Consider the following 21,256-nt stretch of genomic DNA (forward strand, 5'->3'; position numbering starts at 1 on the left):
ATTCTGACCTTGGTTTTGTTTGGGGTGGAGGTTAGAGCGTGGCGGAGGTGTCTACAGATACGTCGTATTCTGACCTCGGTTTTGTTTGGGGTGGAGGTTAGAGCGTGGCGGAGGTGTCTACAGATACGTCGTATTCTGACCTCGGTTTTGTTTGGGGTGGAGGTTAGAGCGTGGCGGAGGTGTCTACAGTCGTATTCTGACCTCGGTTTTGTTTGGGGTGGAGGTTAGAGCGTGGCGGAGGTGTCTACAGATACGTCGTATTCTGACCTCGGTTTTGTTTGGGGTGGAGGTTAGAGCGTGGCGGAGGTGTCTACAGATACGTCGTATTCTAACCTCGGTTTTGAACATCTTAGGCTCCAACATGCAGGACGAAGGGAAATAAAATAATGAGAATGGTAATAAAACAATAGAAATGGCACTATATACATTATAACTGTGGCAGTGATGAATAATACATGTCCATTGGGGTGGAGGCAGAGTAAAGACTGTTGAGGAGGGGGGGGGGGGAATGACTGCAGACGAGCAGAGTAAAGACTGTTGAGGAGGTGGGGGGAATGACTGCAGGGGATCAGAGTAAAGACTGTTGAGGAGGAGGGGGAATGACTGCAGAGGAGCAGAGTAAAGACTGTTGAGGAGGTGGGGAAATGACTGCAGGGGAGCAGAGTAAAGACTGTTGAGGAGGTGGGGGGAATGACTGCAGGGGAACAGAGTAAAGACTGTTGAGGAGGAGGGGGAATGACTGCAGGGGATCAGAGTAAAGACTGTTGAGGAGGAGGGGGAATGACTGCAGGGGAGCAGAGTAAAGACTGTTGAGGAGGAGGGGGAATGACTGCAGGGGAGCAGAGTAAAGACTGTTGAGGGGGAATGACTGCAGGGGAGCAGAGTAAAGACTGTTGAGGAGGTGGGGGGAATGACTGAAGGGGAGCAGAGTAAAGACTGTTGAGGAGGTGGGGGAATGACTGCAGGGGAACAGAGTAAAGACTGTTGAGGTGGGGGAATGACTGCAGGGGAGCAGAGTAAAGACTGTTGAGGAGGTGGGGGGAATGACTGAAGGGGAGCAGAGTAAAGACTGTTGAGGAGGTGGGGGAATGACTGCAGGGGAACAGAGTAAAGACTGTTGAGGAGGTGGGGGAATGACTGCAGGGGAGCAGAGTAAAGACTGTTGAGGAGGTGGGGGAATGACTGCAGGGGAACAGAGTAAAGACTGTTGAGGAGGTGGGGGAATGACTGCAGGGGAGCAGAGTAAAGACTGTTGAGGAGGTGGGGGAAATGACTGCAGGGGAGCAGAGTAAAGACTGTTGAGGAGGAGGGGGAATGACTGCAGGGGAGCAGAGTAAAGACTGTTGAGGAGGTGGGGGGAATGACTGCAGGGGAGCAGAGTAAAGACTGTTGAGGAGGGGGGGAATGACTGCAGGGGAGCAGAGTAAAGACTGTTGAGGAGGTGGGGGGAATGACTGCAGGGGAGCAGAGTATAGACTGTTGAGGAGGTGGGGGGAATGACTGCAGGGGAGCAGAGTAAAGACTGTTGAGGAGGTGGGGGGAATGACTGCAGGGAAGCAGAGTAAAGACTGTTGAGGAGGTGGGGGGAATGACTGCAGGGGAGCAGAGTAAAGACTGTTGAGGAGGTGGGGGGAATGACTGCAGGGGAGCAGCATGATCATTGAGGGGGTGTGGGGACCAAGTGAAATCAAATCAATAAAAATGATTAATAAAAATGAATTACAATTATAATATACATATTAACCACTGCAACAGTGATGAATGTCTTTGGGGTGGGGTCAGAGTAAAAGTCAGTTGGGGGGTGGGTCGGAAATGTCCATAGGCAGGTAGCTGACTAGTGGTGGCTATTTAGCAGCCTGATGGTCTCAGGGCAGAAGCTATTGGCCAGTCTGTTTGTTTTTGTCATGGTGCTCCTGTACTGCCCGCGTCTGAGTGATTGAAGTGGGGAGAAAAGGGCGTGGCTCGGGTGGCTGAGGTCCTTGATGATCTTCTTGGCCTTCCTGAGACACCTGGTGGTGTAGGTGTCCTGCGGGTCAAGCAGTGTGCCCCCAATGGTGCGTTCGGCTGCACTTATCACCCTCTGAAGTGCCTTGCGGTCCGCGGCGGTGGAGTTGCCGCAGCAGGCTGTGATGCAGCCCGACAGCATGCTCTCGATGGTGCTCCTATAGAACTCTCTGAGCGCCCTCGGGGACAGGCCGAAGTTCAACTCATATTCTACACTTTTTTCACCTTCCAATATTTCATACATTGAATCAAACCACTGTATTTTTTATTCATAAATACATTTTGTGAGTAAAGGCTCTCCACACCGGTTGGTTTATGATTCATACATACTTTCCTAAGACTAAAATGTGTCTAAATAATGTAACAGATCAGAGTATTTTTAAATCTACCCGTTGAAACGGAGATGGAGATGCATAGATGTCTTTCTTCCATTGATCCCTGTTGTCTGAACCCGTTCTCTCCATCTAGTCTGTCAACAGAATTAGAATTAAGGGTACACCGTATTTAAAGGGATGGCTTAAGCCGGGTGTACACTACAGTATTTTGGCCCTGATTTAGCTGTCCCAGACACGTTTTTGAGATCGGAGACAAAATCCCCAGAAGAAGCCAGTGAGATGACGTTGTTTCGCAGGATGTGTAGACTCTCGAGAAGGAGCGGTGACTACTACTAGGATGTGTTTGTACTTGCCTTCAAAGCCAAAGTGCGCCTCCAAGTTGGTTTGAAATCGTTACAGCTCTGAAGCTCACAAGCAATGTTATTCAATTCAAAATGTTGGCTTGATATTTCAACTCTGTATGGCAAGAGTGAATGTCTGACTGAAAATGTTTGAGGCTGCTTTGAGCCACAGCTCGTTGTAGCTACGTTAAATTTAATCACATCATTTAGTGTGCACCACTAGGTTGGGAAGACAACAAAAAAACAACAGGAAAGATGGTGGTTTAATGTGAGGTTTAGTGATGTTAGGATTTTGAAAGTCGTGTAGTGTACATCCGGCTTTAAGAGAAATGTACTGAAAACCATATTGGCTTTAAGAGAAATGTACTGAAAACCATATTGGCTTTAAGAGAAATGTACTGAAAACCATATTGGCTTTAAGAGAAATGTACTGAAAACCATATTGGCTTTAAGAGAAATGTACTGAAAACCATATTGGCTTTAAGAGAAATGTACTGAAAGCCATATTGGCTTTAAGAGAAATGTACTGAAAACCATATTGGCTTTAAGAGAAATGTACTGAAAACCATATTGGCTTTAAGAGAAATGTACTGAAAGCCATATTGGCTTTAAGAGAAATGTACTGAAAACCATATTGGCTTTAAGAGAAATGTACTGAAAACCATATTGGCTTTAAGAGAAATGTACTGAAAACCATATTGGCTTTAAGAGAAATGTACTGAAAACCATATTGGCTTTAAGAGAAATGTACTGAAAACCATATTGGCTTTAAGAGAAATGTACTGAAAGCCATATTGGCTTTAAGAGAAATGTACTGAAAACCATATTGGCTTTAAGAGAAATGTACTGAAAACCATATTGGCTTTAAGAGAAATGTACTGAAAGCCATATTGGCTTTAAGAGAAATGTACTGAAAACCATATTGGCTTTAAGAGAAATGTACTGAAAACCATATTGGCTTTAAGAGAAATGTACTGAAAGCCATATTGGCTTTAAGAGAAATGTACTGAAAGCCATATTGGCTTTAAGAGAAATGTACTGAAAACCATATTGGCTTTAAGAGAAATGTACTGAAAGCCATATTGGCTTTAAGAGAAATGTACTGAAAGCCATATTGGCTTTAAGAGAAATGTACTGAAAACCATATTGGCTTTAAGAGAAATGTACTGAAAACCATATTGGCTTTAAGAGAAATGTACTGAAAACCATATTGGCTTTAAGAGAAATGTACTGAAAGCCATATTGGCTTTAAGAGAAATGTACTGAAAACCATATTGGCTTTAAGAGAAATGTACTGAAAACCATATTGGCTTTAAGAGAAATGTACTGAAAGCCATATTGGCTTTAAGAGAAATGTACTGAAAACCATATTGGCTTTAAGAGAAATGTACTGAAAACCATATTGGCTTTAAGAGAAATGTACTGAAAGCCATATTGGCTTTAAGAGAAATGTACTGAAAGCCATATTGGCTTTAAGAGAAATGTACTGAAAACCATATTGGCTTTAAGAGAAATGTACTGAAAGCCATATTGGCTTTAAGAGAAATGTACTGAAAGCCATATTGGCTTTAAGAGAAATGTACTGAAAACCATATTGGCTTTAAGAGAAATGTACTGAAAGCCATATTGGCTTTAAGAGAAATGTACTGAAAGCCATATTGGCTTTAAGAGAAATGTACTGAAAACCATATTGAATGAAAACTCCACGAGAAAATCTGTTGGCCAGCAAGTGGGAGGGTTTTCATCGGTTGAATTACATGCGCAAGGTAAACACGCTTGCAAAGCCCGTTACGCACCTGCATAAGGTAAGTCTGAATACCAACTACTGAGAAGTGCGTAGGAAAGGCGTCATTCCCTAAGTCGGAATCGGGCCCATAGCGAATAGCGACTCATTTACCAGTCAACACGATAGGTTTTACACAGGCTGAGAAACTTCTGTTGAAGGCCTGGTGATAGAGGACATGGGGTAACTAGATAACTGTTGTTACTTCCAGCGCATGGAGCAGAGGATCTGTCACCTGTGGGATCACCCCATCAGTTCAGCCTGTATCTCCAGAGACTATGTCAGAGGCCTGCTGGAGAAACACGCCAAAACCAAAGTAACACTGTCTTATTCAGCTTCGACTAATCAACTGTACAATCACCAATTCAATATCACCAAGAGCAGGAAGTAAATACTGCTGGGCTTGATTAGTTAGATGGTTTGTCTGTTGTTCCAGGGTTCTATGTTCATGGAGAGAGACGAGCCTGGCTTCAGGTCTGAGTTCCTGCCTCTCACCTTCCTGACCAAAATTCTGTTGGATGTGGAAGATCGAGGTATTTATTCAGAGAATGTTTCTCTTGTCTCTACAAGTGAAACTAGCTTATTAAACAGCCAAGCCAAACTGTGTGTGTGTACTGTGTGTGTACATTGTGTGTGTGTACTGTGGGTGTCTGATGGTGTGTCTATTCTGTGCTGCAGCTCTGAACCCTTTTGAGGAGCAGGAGAATGTGGATGCCAGGTTTGTGGAGGAGACGGCTCTGAAACAGACTCTGATCCTGCTGGGCTTCCAGGACAAGTGAGGGAGGGAGAGACAGAGAGGTGGAGGGAGGTGAAGAAAGAGGGGGAGCAGGTCAAGGCTCCAAGTTTTCACTCAACACTCCATATTCCACTAGTACTCAGAGAGCGGGGACTGTGTGAGAGAGCGGGGACTGTGTGAGAGAGCGGGGACTGTGTCAGAGAGCGGGGACCGTGTCAGAGAGCGGGGACCGTGTCAGAGAGCGGGGACCGTGTCAGAGAGCGGGGACCGTGTCAGAGAGCGGGGACCGTGTGAGAGAGGGGGACCGTGTGAGAGAGGGGGGACCGTGTGAGAGAGGGGGGACCGTGTGAGAGAGGGGGGACCGCGTGAGAGAGGGGGGACCGCGTGAGAGAGGGGGGGACCGCGTGAGAGAGGGGGGACCGCGTGAGAGAGGGGGGACCGCGTGAGAGAGGGGGGACCGCGTCAGAGAGGGGGGACCGCGTCAGAGAGGGGGGACCGTGTCAGAGAACGGGGACTGTTTGAAATTACACTTTAAATGATGATTACTCAACGTTCCAGTACATGGGAATCTATGAAAAGACATTAGATTCTGATGAACAATGGGTCTGGTGACAATAGTCATCGGTTAAGCATTCCTTTGACAGATTTATATTTGTGCCCTCTCTGCCTGTTGCTCAACCCTCCCACACAGACCAGATGGATGAGGCTCTTACAGTAAGAAGGGAAGTTCTCTGAATTACCACAACACGTAGTCCTGTATGATGTCTGTACATTTCTATTTCAGAGGAACTGATGCAGGGTTAGAGTTCAGGAATAACACAGTGATTTGGGGTGGAATCCAGGAAATGCGTTGGATCAGGTACAATAATAAACTGGAAAAGGGATTTTTGTTGTCATGTTTACATGTGTAAAGCCATATTGTATCAATGAAACTCTAAATAAAATATTTGTTTGCATGTTTCTAACAACTGTCTGTCTTCGTTCAATAAGACTGCTCATGACAGCCGTGGCAGCGTCACATTGACACTATTCCCCATGACTCATACAGTGACATTAAGGGACAGATAAGTCAACCATAAATAAGTATATTATCCCATGCTAATGTTAGCCACTCTGCTGCAGTGTGGATTGTTATGGTTGAGACAGTCAGAGACACACCCTGTTAGCTGAGGGAACAGACGGAGACCTGGCTGACTCCACAGATACAGTCGCTCAGGAAATGAACAGGCGTTCTACACCATATCTGATGTCACTGGTTTGGACGCTTCCACAAATCAGAACACCAGGCACACTTCTCCAAAAGCCAAACTTTGATTCTCAGAATCGCAGAGCTCACTCACACATACAAACACACACTTACCACACACCACACTCACCACACATGCACACACACACACACACTTACCACACACTCACCGCACACACTGACCACACACACCACACTCACCACACACACACTCACCGCACACACTCACCACACACACACGCGCACACACTCGACACACACACTTACCACACACACCACACTCACAAACACACACTCACAGCACACACACACACGCACACACTCATCACCACATACTGACAGTCCCACTCCACTTTCTCTTCCTCCTTCAGCAGAAATGTAAAGACTGATCAGTGAAATCCCTCTGAAAGGTTCTCTGTGAGGTTACTGGAGGAGGGTAAATAGAAACAGCTACAGTATCGCCAGTAAGACCTCGTGCCTCTGACTTCAGCAGAAATCCAACCCAGATGCATGGCACGCTCCCTGCTCCGCTTCTCAGGAAGGAACAAGGACCAAGACAGCAGACGAGGTTAAAATATACCTGCTGTTTAATGAGCTGTGTTGAGAATCTAAAGGCCCTATGATGATTGGCTGCTACACTCCTAGATGATAAATATTCTCCTGTCCCTGGTAACCCGAGTATCTCATATGGACTGCTATTAGTGCCAACAGAAATTTAACTGAATTAAATGTTGATTAAATGTATATTGACACTCATGTCACTCCATAGTCTCAGATAGATCTAGGTGGGTTAGACGTAGTAGTAGCAGGGTTTGGTCCAGGTCTACAGTATATATCAATATGTTTGGTCCAGGTCTACAGTATATATCAATATGTTTGGTCCAGGTCTACAGTATATCTCAATGTTTTTTGTCCAGGTCTATATTTCAATGGGTTTGGTCCAGGTCTATATTTCAATGGGTTTGGACCAGGTCTATATCTCAATGGGTTTGGTCCAGGTCTATATCTCAATGTTTTTTGTCCAGGTCTATATTTCAATGGGTTTGGTCCAGGTCTATATTTCAATGGGTTTGGACCAGGTCTATATCTCAATGGGTTTGGTCCAGGTCTATATCTCAATGGGTTTGGTCCAGGTCTATATTTCAATGGGTTTGGTCCAGGTCTATATTTCAATGGTTTTGGTCCAGGTCTATATTTCAATGGGTTTGGTCCAGGTCTATATCTCAATGGGTTTGGACCAGGTCTATATTTCAATGGGTTTGGTCCAGGTCTATATCTCAATGGGTTTGGACCAGGTCTATATCTCAATGGGTTTGGTCCAGGTCTATATCTCAATGGGTTTGGTCCAGGTCTATATCTCAATGGGTTTGGACCAGGTCTATATTTCAATGGGTTTGGTCCAGGTCTATATCTCAATGGGTTTGGTCCAGGTCTATATCTCAATGGGTTTGGTCCAGGTCTATATCTCAATGGGTTTGGACCAGGTCTATATTTCAATGGGTTTGGTCCAGGTCTATATCTCAATGGGTTTGGTCCAGGTCTATATCTCAATGGGTTTGGTCCAGGTCTATATCTCAATGGGTTTGGTCCAGGTCTATATTTCAATGGGTTTGGTCCAGGTCTATATTTCAATGGGTTTGGTCCAGGTCTATATTTTAATGGGTTTGGTCCAGGTCTATATTTCAATGGGTTTGGCCAAGGTCTATATTTCAATGGGTTTGGTCCAGGTCTATATCTCAATGGGTTTTGGTTCAGGTCTATATTTCAATGGGTTTGGTTCAGGTCTATATTTCAATGGGTTTTGGTTCAGGCTTGCGAATGTGTCTGATGTTGGTGCCGGGCTCAGAGGGTTTGAAGGGGGCCAGGGCTCCGTAGGGCTTGGGCAGGGGCAGGGTGTCCCCCAGGGGGATGTAGGCGTTGGGTCGGGCCTCGGCCGTGGTGTACACCCCACTAGGGAGCTGGGACCTCTCCTCCTCCTCCACCAGCTGTAACAGAGGAGAGAATCCAGGTCCTCAACATAGTATACCATATACTGGTATTTAACTCATGGTATACTGTACAACTAAAAGAGTATCTAGAAATGTACTCGAGAGAATTGGGTTCAATGTCCTGAAAGTTGCAGATAGAAATACCATGAATAGAGCTGACAAGATTCCTCATTCTCTACATGTCAGAGAGGCACGTCTATTCTACATACAACTGTTCTATCTGATTGCCAGACAGTCAAAGTGTTAAATGCAGTGTTAACTTAACAGTGTAGAAGTACAAAAGTTCAGCATCAAGTTCAACATGTATGAATTCCTCCATTAATGATCCATAATTGAAAGTCCTGTGGTAGAGGGCCATGGAGGGAGACTGACCCTGTCTTTCTCCTGCTGGTCGGCCCGTCTGCGCTGCTCATCCCGGAGGATGTGTTGACACTCCAGCTCCAGGTCTTCAGAGGGGGGCAGGCCCTGGTCCAGGCGCCGGTGGCAGGTGTCCAGGAACAGCTCCCTCTCCTTCAGCTCCTGACAGGGGTGGGATCAACACAACATGGAATGTCAGGAAGAGGAAGATTATTAGGAGGATGTTTGTGATTGGGTAGATCGATGTAGGGGAAGAGGATGATGTCGTAAAAGCAGGACATCCTTAGACTTGATCTTAGCCTGGTCCCAGTTGGCTACAGGGATCTACAGTATAACTCTTAGACTTGATCTTAGCCTGGTCCCAGTTGGCTACAGAGATCTACACTATAATTCTTAGACTTGACCTTAGCCTGGTCCTAGATGGCTACAGGGATCGACAGTATAATTCTAGGCCTTGACCTTAGCCTGGTCCTAGATGGCTACAGGGATCTACGGTATAATTCTAGGCCTTGACCTTAGCCTGGTCCTAGATGGCTACAGGGATCTACAGTATAATTCTTAGACTTGACCTTAGCCTGGTCCCAGTTGGCTACAGAGATCTATAGTATAATTCTTAGACTTGACCTTAGTCTGGTCCCAGTTGGCTACAGGCATCTACAGTATAATTCTTAGACTTGACCTTAGCCTGGTCCCAGTTGGCTACAGAGATCTACAGTATAATTCTTAGACTTGACCTTAGCCTGGTCCCAGTTGGCTACAGAGATCTACAGTATAATTCTTAGACTTGACCTTAGCCTGGTCCCAGTTGGCTACAGGGATCTACAGTATAACTCTTAGACTTGACCTTAGCCTGGTCCCAGTTGGCTACAGAGATCTACAGTATAATTCTTAGACTTGACTTTAGCCTGGTCCCAGATGGCTACAGGGATCTACAGTATAATTCTTAGACTTGACCTTAGCCTGGTCCCAGTTGGCTACAGAGATCTACAGTATAATTCTTAGACTTGACCTTAGCCTGGTCCCAGTTTGCTACAGAGATCTACAGTATAATTCTTAGACTTGACCTTAGCCTGGTCCCAGTTGGCTACAGGGATCTACCGTATAATTCTTAGACTTGACCATAGCCTGGTCCCAGTTGGCTACAGAGATCTACCGTATAATTCTTAGACTTGACCTTAGCCTGGTCCTAGTTGGCTACAGAGATCTACAGTATAATTCTTAGACTTGACCTTAGCCTGGTCCCAGTTGGCTACAGAGATCTACAGTATAATTCTTAGACTTGACCTTAGCCTGGTCCTAGTTGGCTACAGGGATCTACAGTATAATTCTTAGACTTGACCTTAGTCTGGTCCTAGATGGCTACAGGGATCTACAGTATGGGTCAACCAGACTAGGAAATGCTGGTCAATCTAAAAGAGTCTCCTATTTACCTGCTGCAGGGTCATGGCGCTGGCTTGGCGCATCGACAACTCAGACACCACGGCCATCATCCTCCTGGTTGACTCCTTGATACGGCCCTGCAACTCATTCACCTGAGAGAGAGGAGAGAGGGGATTGGTTAACGCACAGACAGCCAGACTGACTGACAGATAGACAGCCAGACTGACATGATATTTGAAAAGACAGAGTTTCTCTAGCCGGCAGGGTAGTTGGGAACATGTTCTACTAGTCTGGTCTGAACAGTACTAGCCTGGTCTGAACAGTACTAGCCTGGTCTGAACAGTACTAGCCTGGTCTGAACAGTACTAGTCTGGTCTGAACAGTACTAGCCTGGTCTGAACAGTACTAGCCTGGTCTGAACAGTACTAGCCTGGTCTGAACAGTACTAGCCTGGTCTGAACAGTACTAGTCTGGTCTGAACAGTACTAGCCTGGTCTGAACAGTACTAGCCTGGTCTGAACAGTACTAGCCTGGTCTGAACAGTACTAGCCTGGTCTGAACAGTACTAGTCTGGTCTGAACAGTACTAGCCTGGTCTGAACAGTACTAGCCTGGTCTGAACAGTACTAGCCTGGTCTGAACAGTACTAGTCTGGTCTGAACAGTACTAGTCTGGTCTGAACAGTACTAGTCTGGTCTGAACAGTACTAGCCTGGTCTGAACAGTACTAGCCTGGTCTGAACAGTACTAGTCTGGTCTGAACAGTACTAGCCTGGTCTGAACAGTACTAGTCTGGTCTGAACAGTACTAGTCTGGTCTGAACAGTACTAGCCTGGTCTGAACAGTACTAGTCTGATCTGAACAGTACTAGTCTGGTCTGAACAGTACTAGCCTCAGGCTACCGGGCTACATTCATTTCCATCCCTGCCTCCAATACACACACAACATGTATATACTCAGACACACTCAGTCACCCAATAATGCACTCAAACGAATATCTAACATCCTCCAGATCAAACTGATATCTAACATCCTCCAGATCAAACGAATATCTAACATCCTCCAGATCAAACATATATCTAACATCCTCCAGATCAAATTTATATCTAACATCCTCCAGATCAAACTGATATCTAACATCCTCCAGATCAAACTGATATCTAACATCCTCCAGATCAAACTGATATCTAACATCCTCCAGATCAAACTGATATCTAACATCCTCCAGATCAAACTGATATCCTCCAGATCAAACTGATATCTAACATCCTCCAGATCAAACTGATATCTAACATCCTCCAGATCAAACTGATATCCTCCAGATCAAACTGATATCCTCCAGATCAAACTGATATCCTCCAGATCAAACTGATATCTAACATCCTCCAAATCAAACTGATATCTAACATCCTCCAGATCAAACTGATATCTAACATCCTCCAGATCAAACTAATATCTAACATCCTCCAGATCAAATGGATATCTAACATCCTCCAGATCAAACTGATATCTAACATCCTCCAGATCAAACTAATATCTAACATCCTCCAGATCAAATGGATATCTAACATCCTCCAGATCAAATGGATATCTAACATCCTCCAGATCAAATGGATATCTAACATCCTCCAGATCAAACTGATATATAACATCCTCCAGATCAAACTAACATCCTCCAGATCAAACTGATATCTAACATTCCTCCAGATCAAACTAACATCCTCCAAATCAAACTGATATCTAACATCTTCCAGATCAAACTCATATCTAACATCCTCCAGATCAAACTGATATCTAACATCCTCCAGATCAAACTGATATCTAACATCCTCCAGATCAAACTGATATCTAACATCCTCCAGATCACACTAATATCTAACATCCTCCAGATCAAACTGATATCTAACATCCTCCAGATCAAACTAATATCTAACATCCTCCAGATCAAACTAACATCCTCCAGATCAAACTAACATCCTCCAGATCAAACTGATATCTAACATCCTCCAGATCAAACTAATATCTAACATCCTCCAGATCAAACTAACATCCTCCAGATCAAACTAACATCCTCCAGATCAAACTGATATCTAACATCCTCCAGATCAAACTGATATCTAACATCCTCCAGATCAAACTAACATCCTCCAGATCAAACTGATATCTAACATCCTCCAGATCCCAGAGCCTCAGCCTGGCATGCTGGCTGATGGGGCCCAGTGAGGTTATCTAAGCGTGCTGAGAGGATTTGCCTCAGAGTGCACAGCAACTTTGTCTCATTGGCTGTGTGTGTGTAACATGACTCATTGGCTGTGTGTGTGTTTGTGAGGCTGTGTGTGTGTGTAACATGGCTCATTAACTCATTGAGATAACTAACAGCCTTGGCCTGGTGGGCAGGTGATACTCCATCCAGGAGACACTGGGCTGGGCCCTGCAGGGAGCTGGGGTGAGAGGGGAGTCAGTCTGCTAGGCAGCACCAGGCACATGGAGACACCACGCTCCAAGATCCTCTACCCCCACTGTGAGTGTATGAATGGATGAGTTTGGCAGGAGATGCCTTCTTGGCTGCTTCCTGTGTGTGTGTGTACACCCTCTAGGCAGCCTCCTGTGTGTGTGTGTGTGTGTGTGTGTGTGTGTGTGTGTGTGTGTGTGTGTGTGTGTGTGTGTGTGTGTGTGTGTGTGTGAGTACCTTCTTGGCTAGCTGCAGTGTGTCCTGCTTGCCGTTCTCGGCCTTAGCTCTGATTCGCTGAGAAAGCCGGGTCACCTGCTCAAACACCAAGTCCTTCTCCAGGAGCAGCTCTTCCCTCTCCGCCAAGCCAACCTCCAACTGAACACACACACACACCCATTAACCCACATTAACATGAGACAGCTTCAACCTCAATCAATTATAATGAAGGGATATGATTAATTGGTGGTAATCTTGATTGATGACTTCACCTTCCCTCAAGAAAGAAAAGTGGCATAGTTTGTGTTCTTAGTCTCCTTCAGATACACTGACCGTTTAGACTCAGACCTGCCCACTGTTCTGAAATCTGCCTGCATGACTGTAAAGCAGCTTCACTACTGTAGGCTTTACCTGTTCTATCTTCTGGATGAGTTCAACTGGAGATGGGTCGTTCCCCTCCAGCTCTCTGGCCCTGTTCTCCTGTCCTGGATCCTCCAAGGCCTTCTCTAGTTCCAACATACGCTCCTTACACTCTGACAGCTACAGGACAGGAGAGGGAAGAGAGGAGACAGAAGAGAGGAGAAGAGAGAAGAGATGAGAGGAGAGAAGAGAGGAGAAGAGAGGAGAGAAGAGATGAGGAGAGAAGAGAGGAGAGAAGAAGAGAGGAGAGAAGAGATGAGAGGAGAAGAGAGGAGAGAAGAAGAGAGGAGAGGAGAAGAGAGGAGAAGAGATGAGAGGAGAGAAGAGAGGAGAAGAGAGGAGAAGAGAGAAGAGAGGAGATGAGATAAGTCGACTTTTATTATCCATGAGGATATTCAGAGACCAGTGGAGGCCGCTGAGGGGAGGAGGGCTCATAATAATGTCTGGAACGGAGCTAATGGAATGGCATCGAACACTTGGAAACCATGGAAACCATGTGTTTGATGTATTTGACACCATTCCACTGATTCCGGTCCAGTCATTACCACGAGCCTGTCCTCCCCAATTAAGGTGCCACCAACCTCCTGTGTCAGAGACCAACTCGACCTCACAATCATCTAAATAGTGTTGGGATGATGTGTCAGACAACACCATGATAGAAGTCAATATGGTTTGTTTCAGCATGACGAGCAGCTTAACAGATACACTAGGCTTCCTTTCCTGGTAACCATTATATCCCCAATTAGCATTCATAGGGTTTGTTTCTGCATGATTTGCAGGTTAATGTGAGTTGCAGGTTAATAATGTGTAGGTTTCCTATCCTGGTAACCATTATATCCTTTCTCATTATTCACAGAATTACTGTAATTCAGCTGTTGACCCCAGAATGGAGATTTGGGATGTGCAGATCTTTCACACAGCCATGGTTTCTACACATGTCCGTGCATGGAGCTCCACGCCACGCCACGTCACGCCACGCCACGTCACGCCACGTCACGCCACGCCACGCCACGCCACGGTATGAATGAACCCGTCGGGAGACATATCACCTCCCTCTCCTTTTGCGTGTGTGATGCCCATTCTTTTCCAGTTGAAGCTTTCTAATGAAGCAGAGCTGATTGGGCGAAGAAGAGGTCAACAGACAGGAAGAGAAAAGAAGCTCCTTCACGTCTTCTCTTCTGCCTTTAATGAAGGAGAGATGATCCTAGCAGGTCTGTGACAGGACGAGCGTAGCTGCATGACTCCTGTTTAACACCATACACCTCACGTGATCAACCTCATGGAGTCCAGTGGAAGTGAGCACGCTCAGAGACTCACAGTTCCTCTATCTCCAGTGTCTTCGTGTGATGTAATGTGTACGTGTTCTAAGCAACATCCTCCATGTACTCTAACAACGGACTGATATTTTGAAATGCCTCTGCTATTCATAATCAAACTCTGATGGACTAAAAGACGACTGTACTGTAGCCTGAGACCACCCTCAGAGAGAGAGACCGAGAGGAGAGAGAGAGACGGAGAAAAAGAGGGAGAGCGCGTGAGAGAACAAGAGAATGTGAGAGTGAGAGATTGGATCTGAGACCTACATTACATTAGAGGCAGATGATTTACTATGTGATTGAATCACTCTGCACACCACCCTCACATCAGTCACATCAGTCAGAGAGGGAGACAGAGCTGCATGCTGAGGCCCATACTGGAGGACGTCACTGTCTCACTGCCTGACTGGCTGACAGTGATAGGCTGTCTGGTTGGCTAACTGTCTCACTGCCTGATTGACTGTCTGGTTGGTTAACTGTCTCAATGCCTGACTGACTGTTTGGTTGGTTAACCGTCTCAGTGCCTGACTGACTGTCTGGTTGGTTAACTGTCTCAATGCCTGACTGACTGTTTGGTTGGTTAACCGTCTCAGTGCCTGACTGTTTGGTTGGCTAACTGTCTCAATGCCTGATTGACTGTCTGGTTGGTTAACCGTCTCAGTGCCTGACTGACTGACTGTCTGGTTGGCTAACTGTCTCACTGCCTGACTGACTGTCTGGTTGGCTAACTGTCTCACTGCCTGACTGACTGACTGTCTGGTTGGCTAACCGTCTCACTACCTGACTGACTGTCTGGTTGGCTAACTGTCTCACTGCCTGTCTGACTGTCTCTGTACTGTAAAACCCCCATGCTCTCAGAGCACTGATAAACCAGGGCAGCTCTGTACTGTAAAACCCCCACCCCATCAGAGCACTGATAAACCAGGGCAGCTCTGTACTGTAAAACCCCCACCCCCTCAGAGCACTGATAAACCAGGGCAGCTCTGTACTGTAAAACCCCCACCCCCTCAGAGCACTGATAAACCAGGGCATCTCTGTACTGTAAAACCCCCACCCCCTCAGAGCACTGATAAACCAGGGCATCTCTGTACTGTAAAACCCCCACCCCCTCAGAGCACTGATAAACCAGGGCAGCTCTGTACTGTAAAACCCCCACACCCTCAGAGCACTGATAAACCAGGGCATCTCTGTACTGTAAAACCCCCACATACTCAGAGCACTGATAAACCAGGGCAGCTCTGTACTGTAAAACCCCCACCCCCTCAGAGCACTGATAAACCAGGGCAGCTCTGTACTGTAAAACCCCCACCCCCTCAGAGCAATGATAAACCAGGGCAGCTCTGTACTGTAAAACCCCCACCCCCTCAGAGCACTGATAAACCAGGGCAGCTCTGTACTGTAAAACCCCCACCCCCTCAGAGCACTGATAAACCAGGGCAGCTCTGTACTGTAAAACCCCCACCCCCTCAGAGCACTGATAAACCAGGGCAGCTCTGTACTGTAAAACTCCCACCCTCTCAGAGCACTGATAAACCAGGGCAGCTCTGTACTGTAAAACCCCCACCCTCTCAGAGCACTGATAAACCAGGGCAGCGCTGTACTGTAAAACCCCCTCAGAGCACTGATAAACCAGGGCAGCTCTGTACTGTAAAACCCCCACCCCCTCAGAGCACTGATAAACCAGGGCAGCGCTGTACTGTAAAACCCCCTCAGAGCACTGATAAACCAGGGCAGCTCTGTACTGTAAAACTCCCACCCTCTCAGAGCACTGATAAACCAGGGCAGCTCTGTACTGTAAAACCCCCACCCTCTCAGAGCACTGATAAACCAGGGCAGCGCTGTACTGTAAAACCCCCTCAGAGCACTGATAAACCAGGGCAGCTCTGTACTGTAAAACCCCCACCCTCTCAGAGCACTGATAAACCAGGGCAGCGCTGTACTGTAAAACCCCCTCAGAGCACTGATAAACCAGGGCAGCTCTGTACTGTAAAACCCCCACCCCCTCAGAGCACTGATAAACCAGGGCAGCGCTGTACTGTAAAACCCCCTCAGAGCACTGATAAACCAGGGCAGCTCTGTACTGTAAAACTCCCACCCTCTCAGAGCACTGATAAACCAGGGCAGCTCTGTACTGTAAAACCCCCACCCTCTCAGAGCACTGATAAACCAGGGCAGCGCTGTACTGTAAAACCCCCTCAGAGCACTGATAAACCAGGGCAGCTCTGTACTGTAAAACCCCCACCCCCTCAGAGCACTGATAAACCAGGGCAGCTCTGCACTGTAAAACCCCCACACCCCCAGAGCACTGATAAACCAGGGCAGCGCTGTACTGTAAAACCCCCTCAGAGCACTGATAAACCAGGGCAGCTCTGTACTGTAAAACCCCCACCCCCTCAGAGCACTGATAAACCAGGGCAGCGCTGTACTGTAAAACCCCCTCAGAGCACTGATAAACCAGGGCAGCTCTGTACTGTAAAACAGTTGAATTGTTTATTTGGGAGCGATTAAAGGTTGCTTCTGGCTTGGGTCAAGGAAAGCTATCCACAGTGTATATTGAATTTCACACACAAACTTTACTATTTTATACTGTGTGATCTTAAGTGTATTCTATCAACAGACACATTCCTCTCTGAAGTGTAAACAGCCTGAGAATAAGAGACATCTGTTTCACAGTAATACATTGTTGTTTAATGTGATCACATCATGGTGGATCGTGAGTGGATTGTGAATGCTGTTTACTTCCTCTCTGCCAATACCACAATCCCCCTGACTGTCTAAATCACACAGTCTCCCCCGACTGTCTAAATCACACAGTCTCCCCCCGACTGTCTAAATCACACAGTCTCCCCCTGACTGTCTAAATCACACAGTCTCCCCTGACTGTCTAAATCACACAGTCTCCCCCCGACTGTCTAAATCACACAGTCTCCCCTGACTGTCTAAATCACACAGTCTCCCCCCGACTGTCTAAATCACACAGTCTCCCCTGACTGTCTAAAACACACAGTCTCCCCTGACTGTCTAAATCACACAGTCTCCCCTGACTGTCTAAATCACACAGTCTCCCCCTGACTGTCTAAATCACACAGTCTCCCCCTGACTGTCTAAATCACACAGTCTCCCCCTGACTGTCTAAATCACACAGTCTCCCCTGACTGTCTAAATCACACAGTCTCTCCCTGACTGTCTAAATCACACAGTCTCCCCCGACTGTCTAAATCACACAGTCTCCCCCTAACTGTCTAAATCACACAGTCTCCCCCGACTGTCTAAATCACACAGTCTCCCCCCGACTGTCTAAAACACACAGTCTCCCCCTGACTGTCTAAACCACACAGTCTCCCCTGACTGTCTAAATCACACAGTCTCCCCTGACTGTCTAAACCACACAGTCTCCCCTGACTGTCTAAATCACACAGTCTCCCCCTGACTGTCTAAATCACACAGTCTCCCCCCGACTGTCTAAACCACACAGTCTCCCCCGACTGTCTAAATCACACAGTCTCCCCCCGACTGTCTAAAACACAGTCTCCCCCTGACTGTCTAAACCACACAGTCTCCCCTGACTGTCTAAATCACACAGTCTCCCCCGACTGTCTAAATCACACAGTCTCCCCCCGACTGTCTAAACCACACAGTCTCCCCCTGACTGTCTAAATCACACAGTCTCCCCCTGACTGTCTAGATCACAGTCTCCCCCTGACTGTCTAAATCACACCGTCTCCCCCTGACTGTCTAAACCACACAGTCTCCCCCTGACTGTCTAAACCACACAGTCTCCCCCCGACTGTCTAAATCACACAGTCTCCCCCTGACTGTCTAAATCACACCGTCTCCCCCTGACTGTCTAAACCACACAGTCTCCCCCTGACTGTCTAAACCACACAGTCTCCCCTGACTGTCTAAATCACACAGTCTCCCCCCGACTGTCTAAATCACACAGTCTCCCCTGACTGTCTAAATCACACAGTATCCCCCTGACTGTCTAAATCACAGTCTCCCCTGACTGTCTAAAACACACAGTCTCCCCCCGACTGTCTAAACCACACAGTCTCTCCCCCGACTGTCTAAATCACACAGTCTCCCCCCCGACTGTCTAAATCACAGTCTCCCCCGACTGTCTAAATCACACAGTCTCCCCCCGACTGTCTAAAACACACAGTCTCCCCCCGACTGTCTAAACCACACAGTCTCTCCCCCGACTGTCTAAATCACACAGTCTCCCCCCCGACTGTCTAAATCACAGTCTCCCCCGACTGTCTAAATCACAGTCTCCCCCGACTGTCTAAACCACACAGTCTCTCCCCCTGACTGTCTAAATCACACAGTCTCCCCCCGACTGTCTAAATCACACAGTCTCCCCCTGACTGTCTAGATCACAGTCTCCCCCTGACTGTCTAAATCACACCGTCTCCCCCTGACTGTCTAAACCACACAGTCTCCCCCTGACTGTCTAAACCACACAGTCTCCCCCCGACTGTCTAAATCACACAGTCTCCCCCTGACTGTCTAAATCACACCGTCTCCCCCTGACTGTCTAAACCACACAGTCTCCCCCTGACTGTCTAAACCACACAGTCTCCCCTGACTGTCTAAATCACACAGTCTCCCCCCGACTGTCTAAACCACACAGTCTCCCCCTGACTGTCTAAATCACACAGTCTCCCTCTGACTGTCTAAATCACACAGTCTCCCCCTGACTGTCTAAACCACACAGTCTCCCCCGACTGTCTAAATCACACAGTCTCCCCCCGACTGTCTAAATCACACAGTCTCCCCTGACTGTCTAAATCACACAGTCTCCCCCTGACTGTCTAAAACACACAGTCTCCCCTGACTGTCTAAATCACACAGTCTCCCCTGACTGTCTAAATCACACAGTCTCCCCCTGACTGTCTAAATCACACAGTCTCTCCCTGACTGTCTAAATCACAGTCTCCCCCTGACTGTCTAAATCACACAGTCTCCCCTGACTGTCTAAATCACACAGTCTCTCCCTGACTGTCTAAATCACACAGTCTCCCCCGACTGTCTAAATCACACAGTCTCCCCCTAACTGTCTAAATCACACAGTCTCCCCCGACTGTCTAAATCACACAGTCTCCCCCCGACTGTCTAAAACACACAGTCTCCCCCTGACTGTCTAAACCACACAGTCTCCCCTGACTGTCTAAATCACACAGTCTCCCCTGACTGTCTAAACCACACAGTCTCCCCTGACTGTCTAAATCACATAGTCTCCCCCTGACTGTCTAAATCACACAGTCTCCCCCTGACTGTCTAAATCACACAGTCTCCCCCCGACTGTCTAAACCACACAGTCTCCCCCGACTGTCTAAATCACACAGTCTCCCCCCGACTGTCTAAAACACACAGTCTCCCCCTGACTGTCTAAACCACACAGTCTCCCCTGACTGTCTAAATCACACAGTCTCCCCCGACTGTCTAAATCACACAGTCTCCCCCCGACTGTCTAAACCACACAGTCTCCCCCTGACTGTCTAAATCACACAGTCTCCCCCTGACTGTCTAGATCACAGTCTCCCCCTGACTGTCTAAATCACACAGTCTCCCCCCCGACTGCCTAAATCACAGTCTCCCCCGACTGTCTAAATCACACAGTCTCCCCCCGACTGTCTAAAACACACAGTCTCCCCCCGACTGTCTAAACCACACAGTCTCTCCCCCGACTGTCTAAATCACACAGTCTCCCCCCCGACTGTCTAAATCACAGTCTCCCCCGACTGTCTAAATCACAGTCTCCCCCGACTGTCTAAACCACACAGTCTCTCCCCCTGACTGTCTAAATCACACAGTCTCCCCCCGACTGTCTAAATCACACAGTCTCCCCCTGACTGTCTAGATCACAGTCTCCCCCTGACTGTCTAAATCACACCGTCTCCCCCTGACTGTCTAAACCACACAGTCTCCCCCTGACTGTCTAAACCACACAGTCTCCCCCCGACTGTCTAAATCACACAGTCTCCCCCTGACTGTCTAAATCACACCGTCTCCCCCTGACTGTCTAAACCACACAGTCTCCCCCTGACTGTCTAAACCACACAGTCTCCCCTGACTGTCTAAATCACACAGTCTCCCCCCGACTGTCTAAACCACACAGTCTCCCCCTGACTGTCTAAATCACACAGTCTCCCTCTGACTGTCTAAATCACACAGTCTCCCCCTGACTGTCTAAACCACACAGTCTCCCCCGACTGTCTAAATCACACAGTCTCCCCCCGACTGTCTAAATCACACAGTCTCCCCTGACTGTCTAAATCACACAGTCTCCCCCTGACTGTCTAAAACACACAGTCTCCCCTGACTGTCTAAATCACACAGTCTCCCCTGACTGTCTAAATCACACAGTCTCCCCCTGACTGTCTAAATCACACAGTCTCTCCCTGACTGTCTAAATCACAGTCTCCCCCTGACTGTCTAAATCACACAGTCTCCCCTGACTGTCTAAATCACACAGTCTCTCCCTGACTGTCTAAATCACACAGTCTCCCCCGACTGTCTAAATCACACAGTCTCCCCCTAACTGTCTAAATCACACAGTCTCCCCCGACTGTCTAAATCACACAGTCTCCCCCCGACTGTCTAAAACACACAGTCTCCCCCTGACTGTCTAAACCACACAGTCTCCCCTGACTGTCTAAATCACACAGTCTCCCCTGACTG

The 21,256-nt window shown here is 47.3% G+C and overlaps 2 protein-coding genes across 2 annotated transcripts in view; one reads left to right on the top strand and one right to left on the bottom strand.

Annotated features, from left to right (window-relative positions):
* Positions 1-6,164, top strand: part of LOC139533654 (gamma-secretase-activating protein-like) — a 35,300-nt gene extending 29,136 nt beyond the window's left edge. Inside the window, exons 29-31 of the mRNA XM_071331885.1 lie at positions 4,675-4,779; positions 4,900-4,996; positions 5,142-6,164. Coding sequence (XP_071187986.1) covers positions 4,675-4,779; positions 4,900-4,996; positions 5,142-5,242 — 303 coding nt within the window. The 3' untranslated portion in view covers positions 5,243-6,164. The remainder of the gene's footprint in view (positions 1-4,674; positions 4,780-4,899; positions 4,997-5,141) is intronic.
* An 850-nt stretch (positions 6,165-7,014) lies between these two features.
* Positions 7,015-21,256, bottom strand: part of LOC139533652 (coiled-coil domain-containing protein 146-like) — a 49,781-nt gene continuing 35,539 nt past the window's right edge. Inside the window, exons 8-12 of the mRNA XM_071331884.1 lie at positions 13,248-13,376; positions 12,858-12,995; positions 10,221-10,322; positions 8,806-8,952; positions 7,015-8,430 (exon numbers count right to left, since the gene is read on the bottom strand). Coding sequence (XP_071187985.1) covers positions 8,230-8,430; positions 8,806-8,952; positions 10,221-10,322; positions 12,858-12,995; positions 13,248-13,376 — 717 coding nt within the window. The 3' untranslated portion in view covers positions 7,015-8,229. The remainder of the gene's footprint in view (positions 8,431-8,805; positions 8,953-10,220; positions 10,323-12,857; positions 12,996-13,247; positions 13,377-21,256) is intronic.

This window comes from Salvelinus alpinus, chromosome 11 (assembly GCF_045679555.1).
Source record: "Salvelinus alpinus chromosome 11, SLU_Salpinus.1, whole genome shotgun sequence".
Classification (NCBI taxonomy): domain Eukaryota; kingdom Metazoa; phylum Chordata; class Actinopteri; order Salmoniformes; family Salmonidae; genus Salvelinus; species Salvelinus alpinus.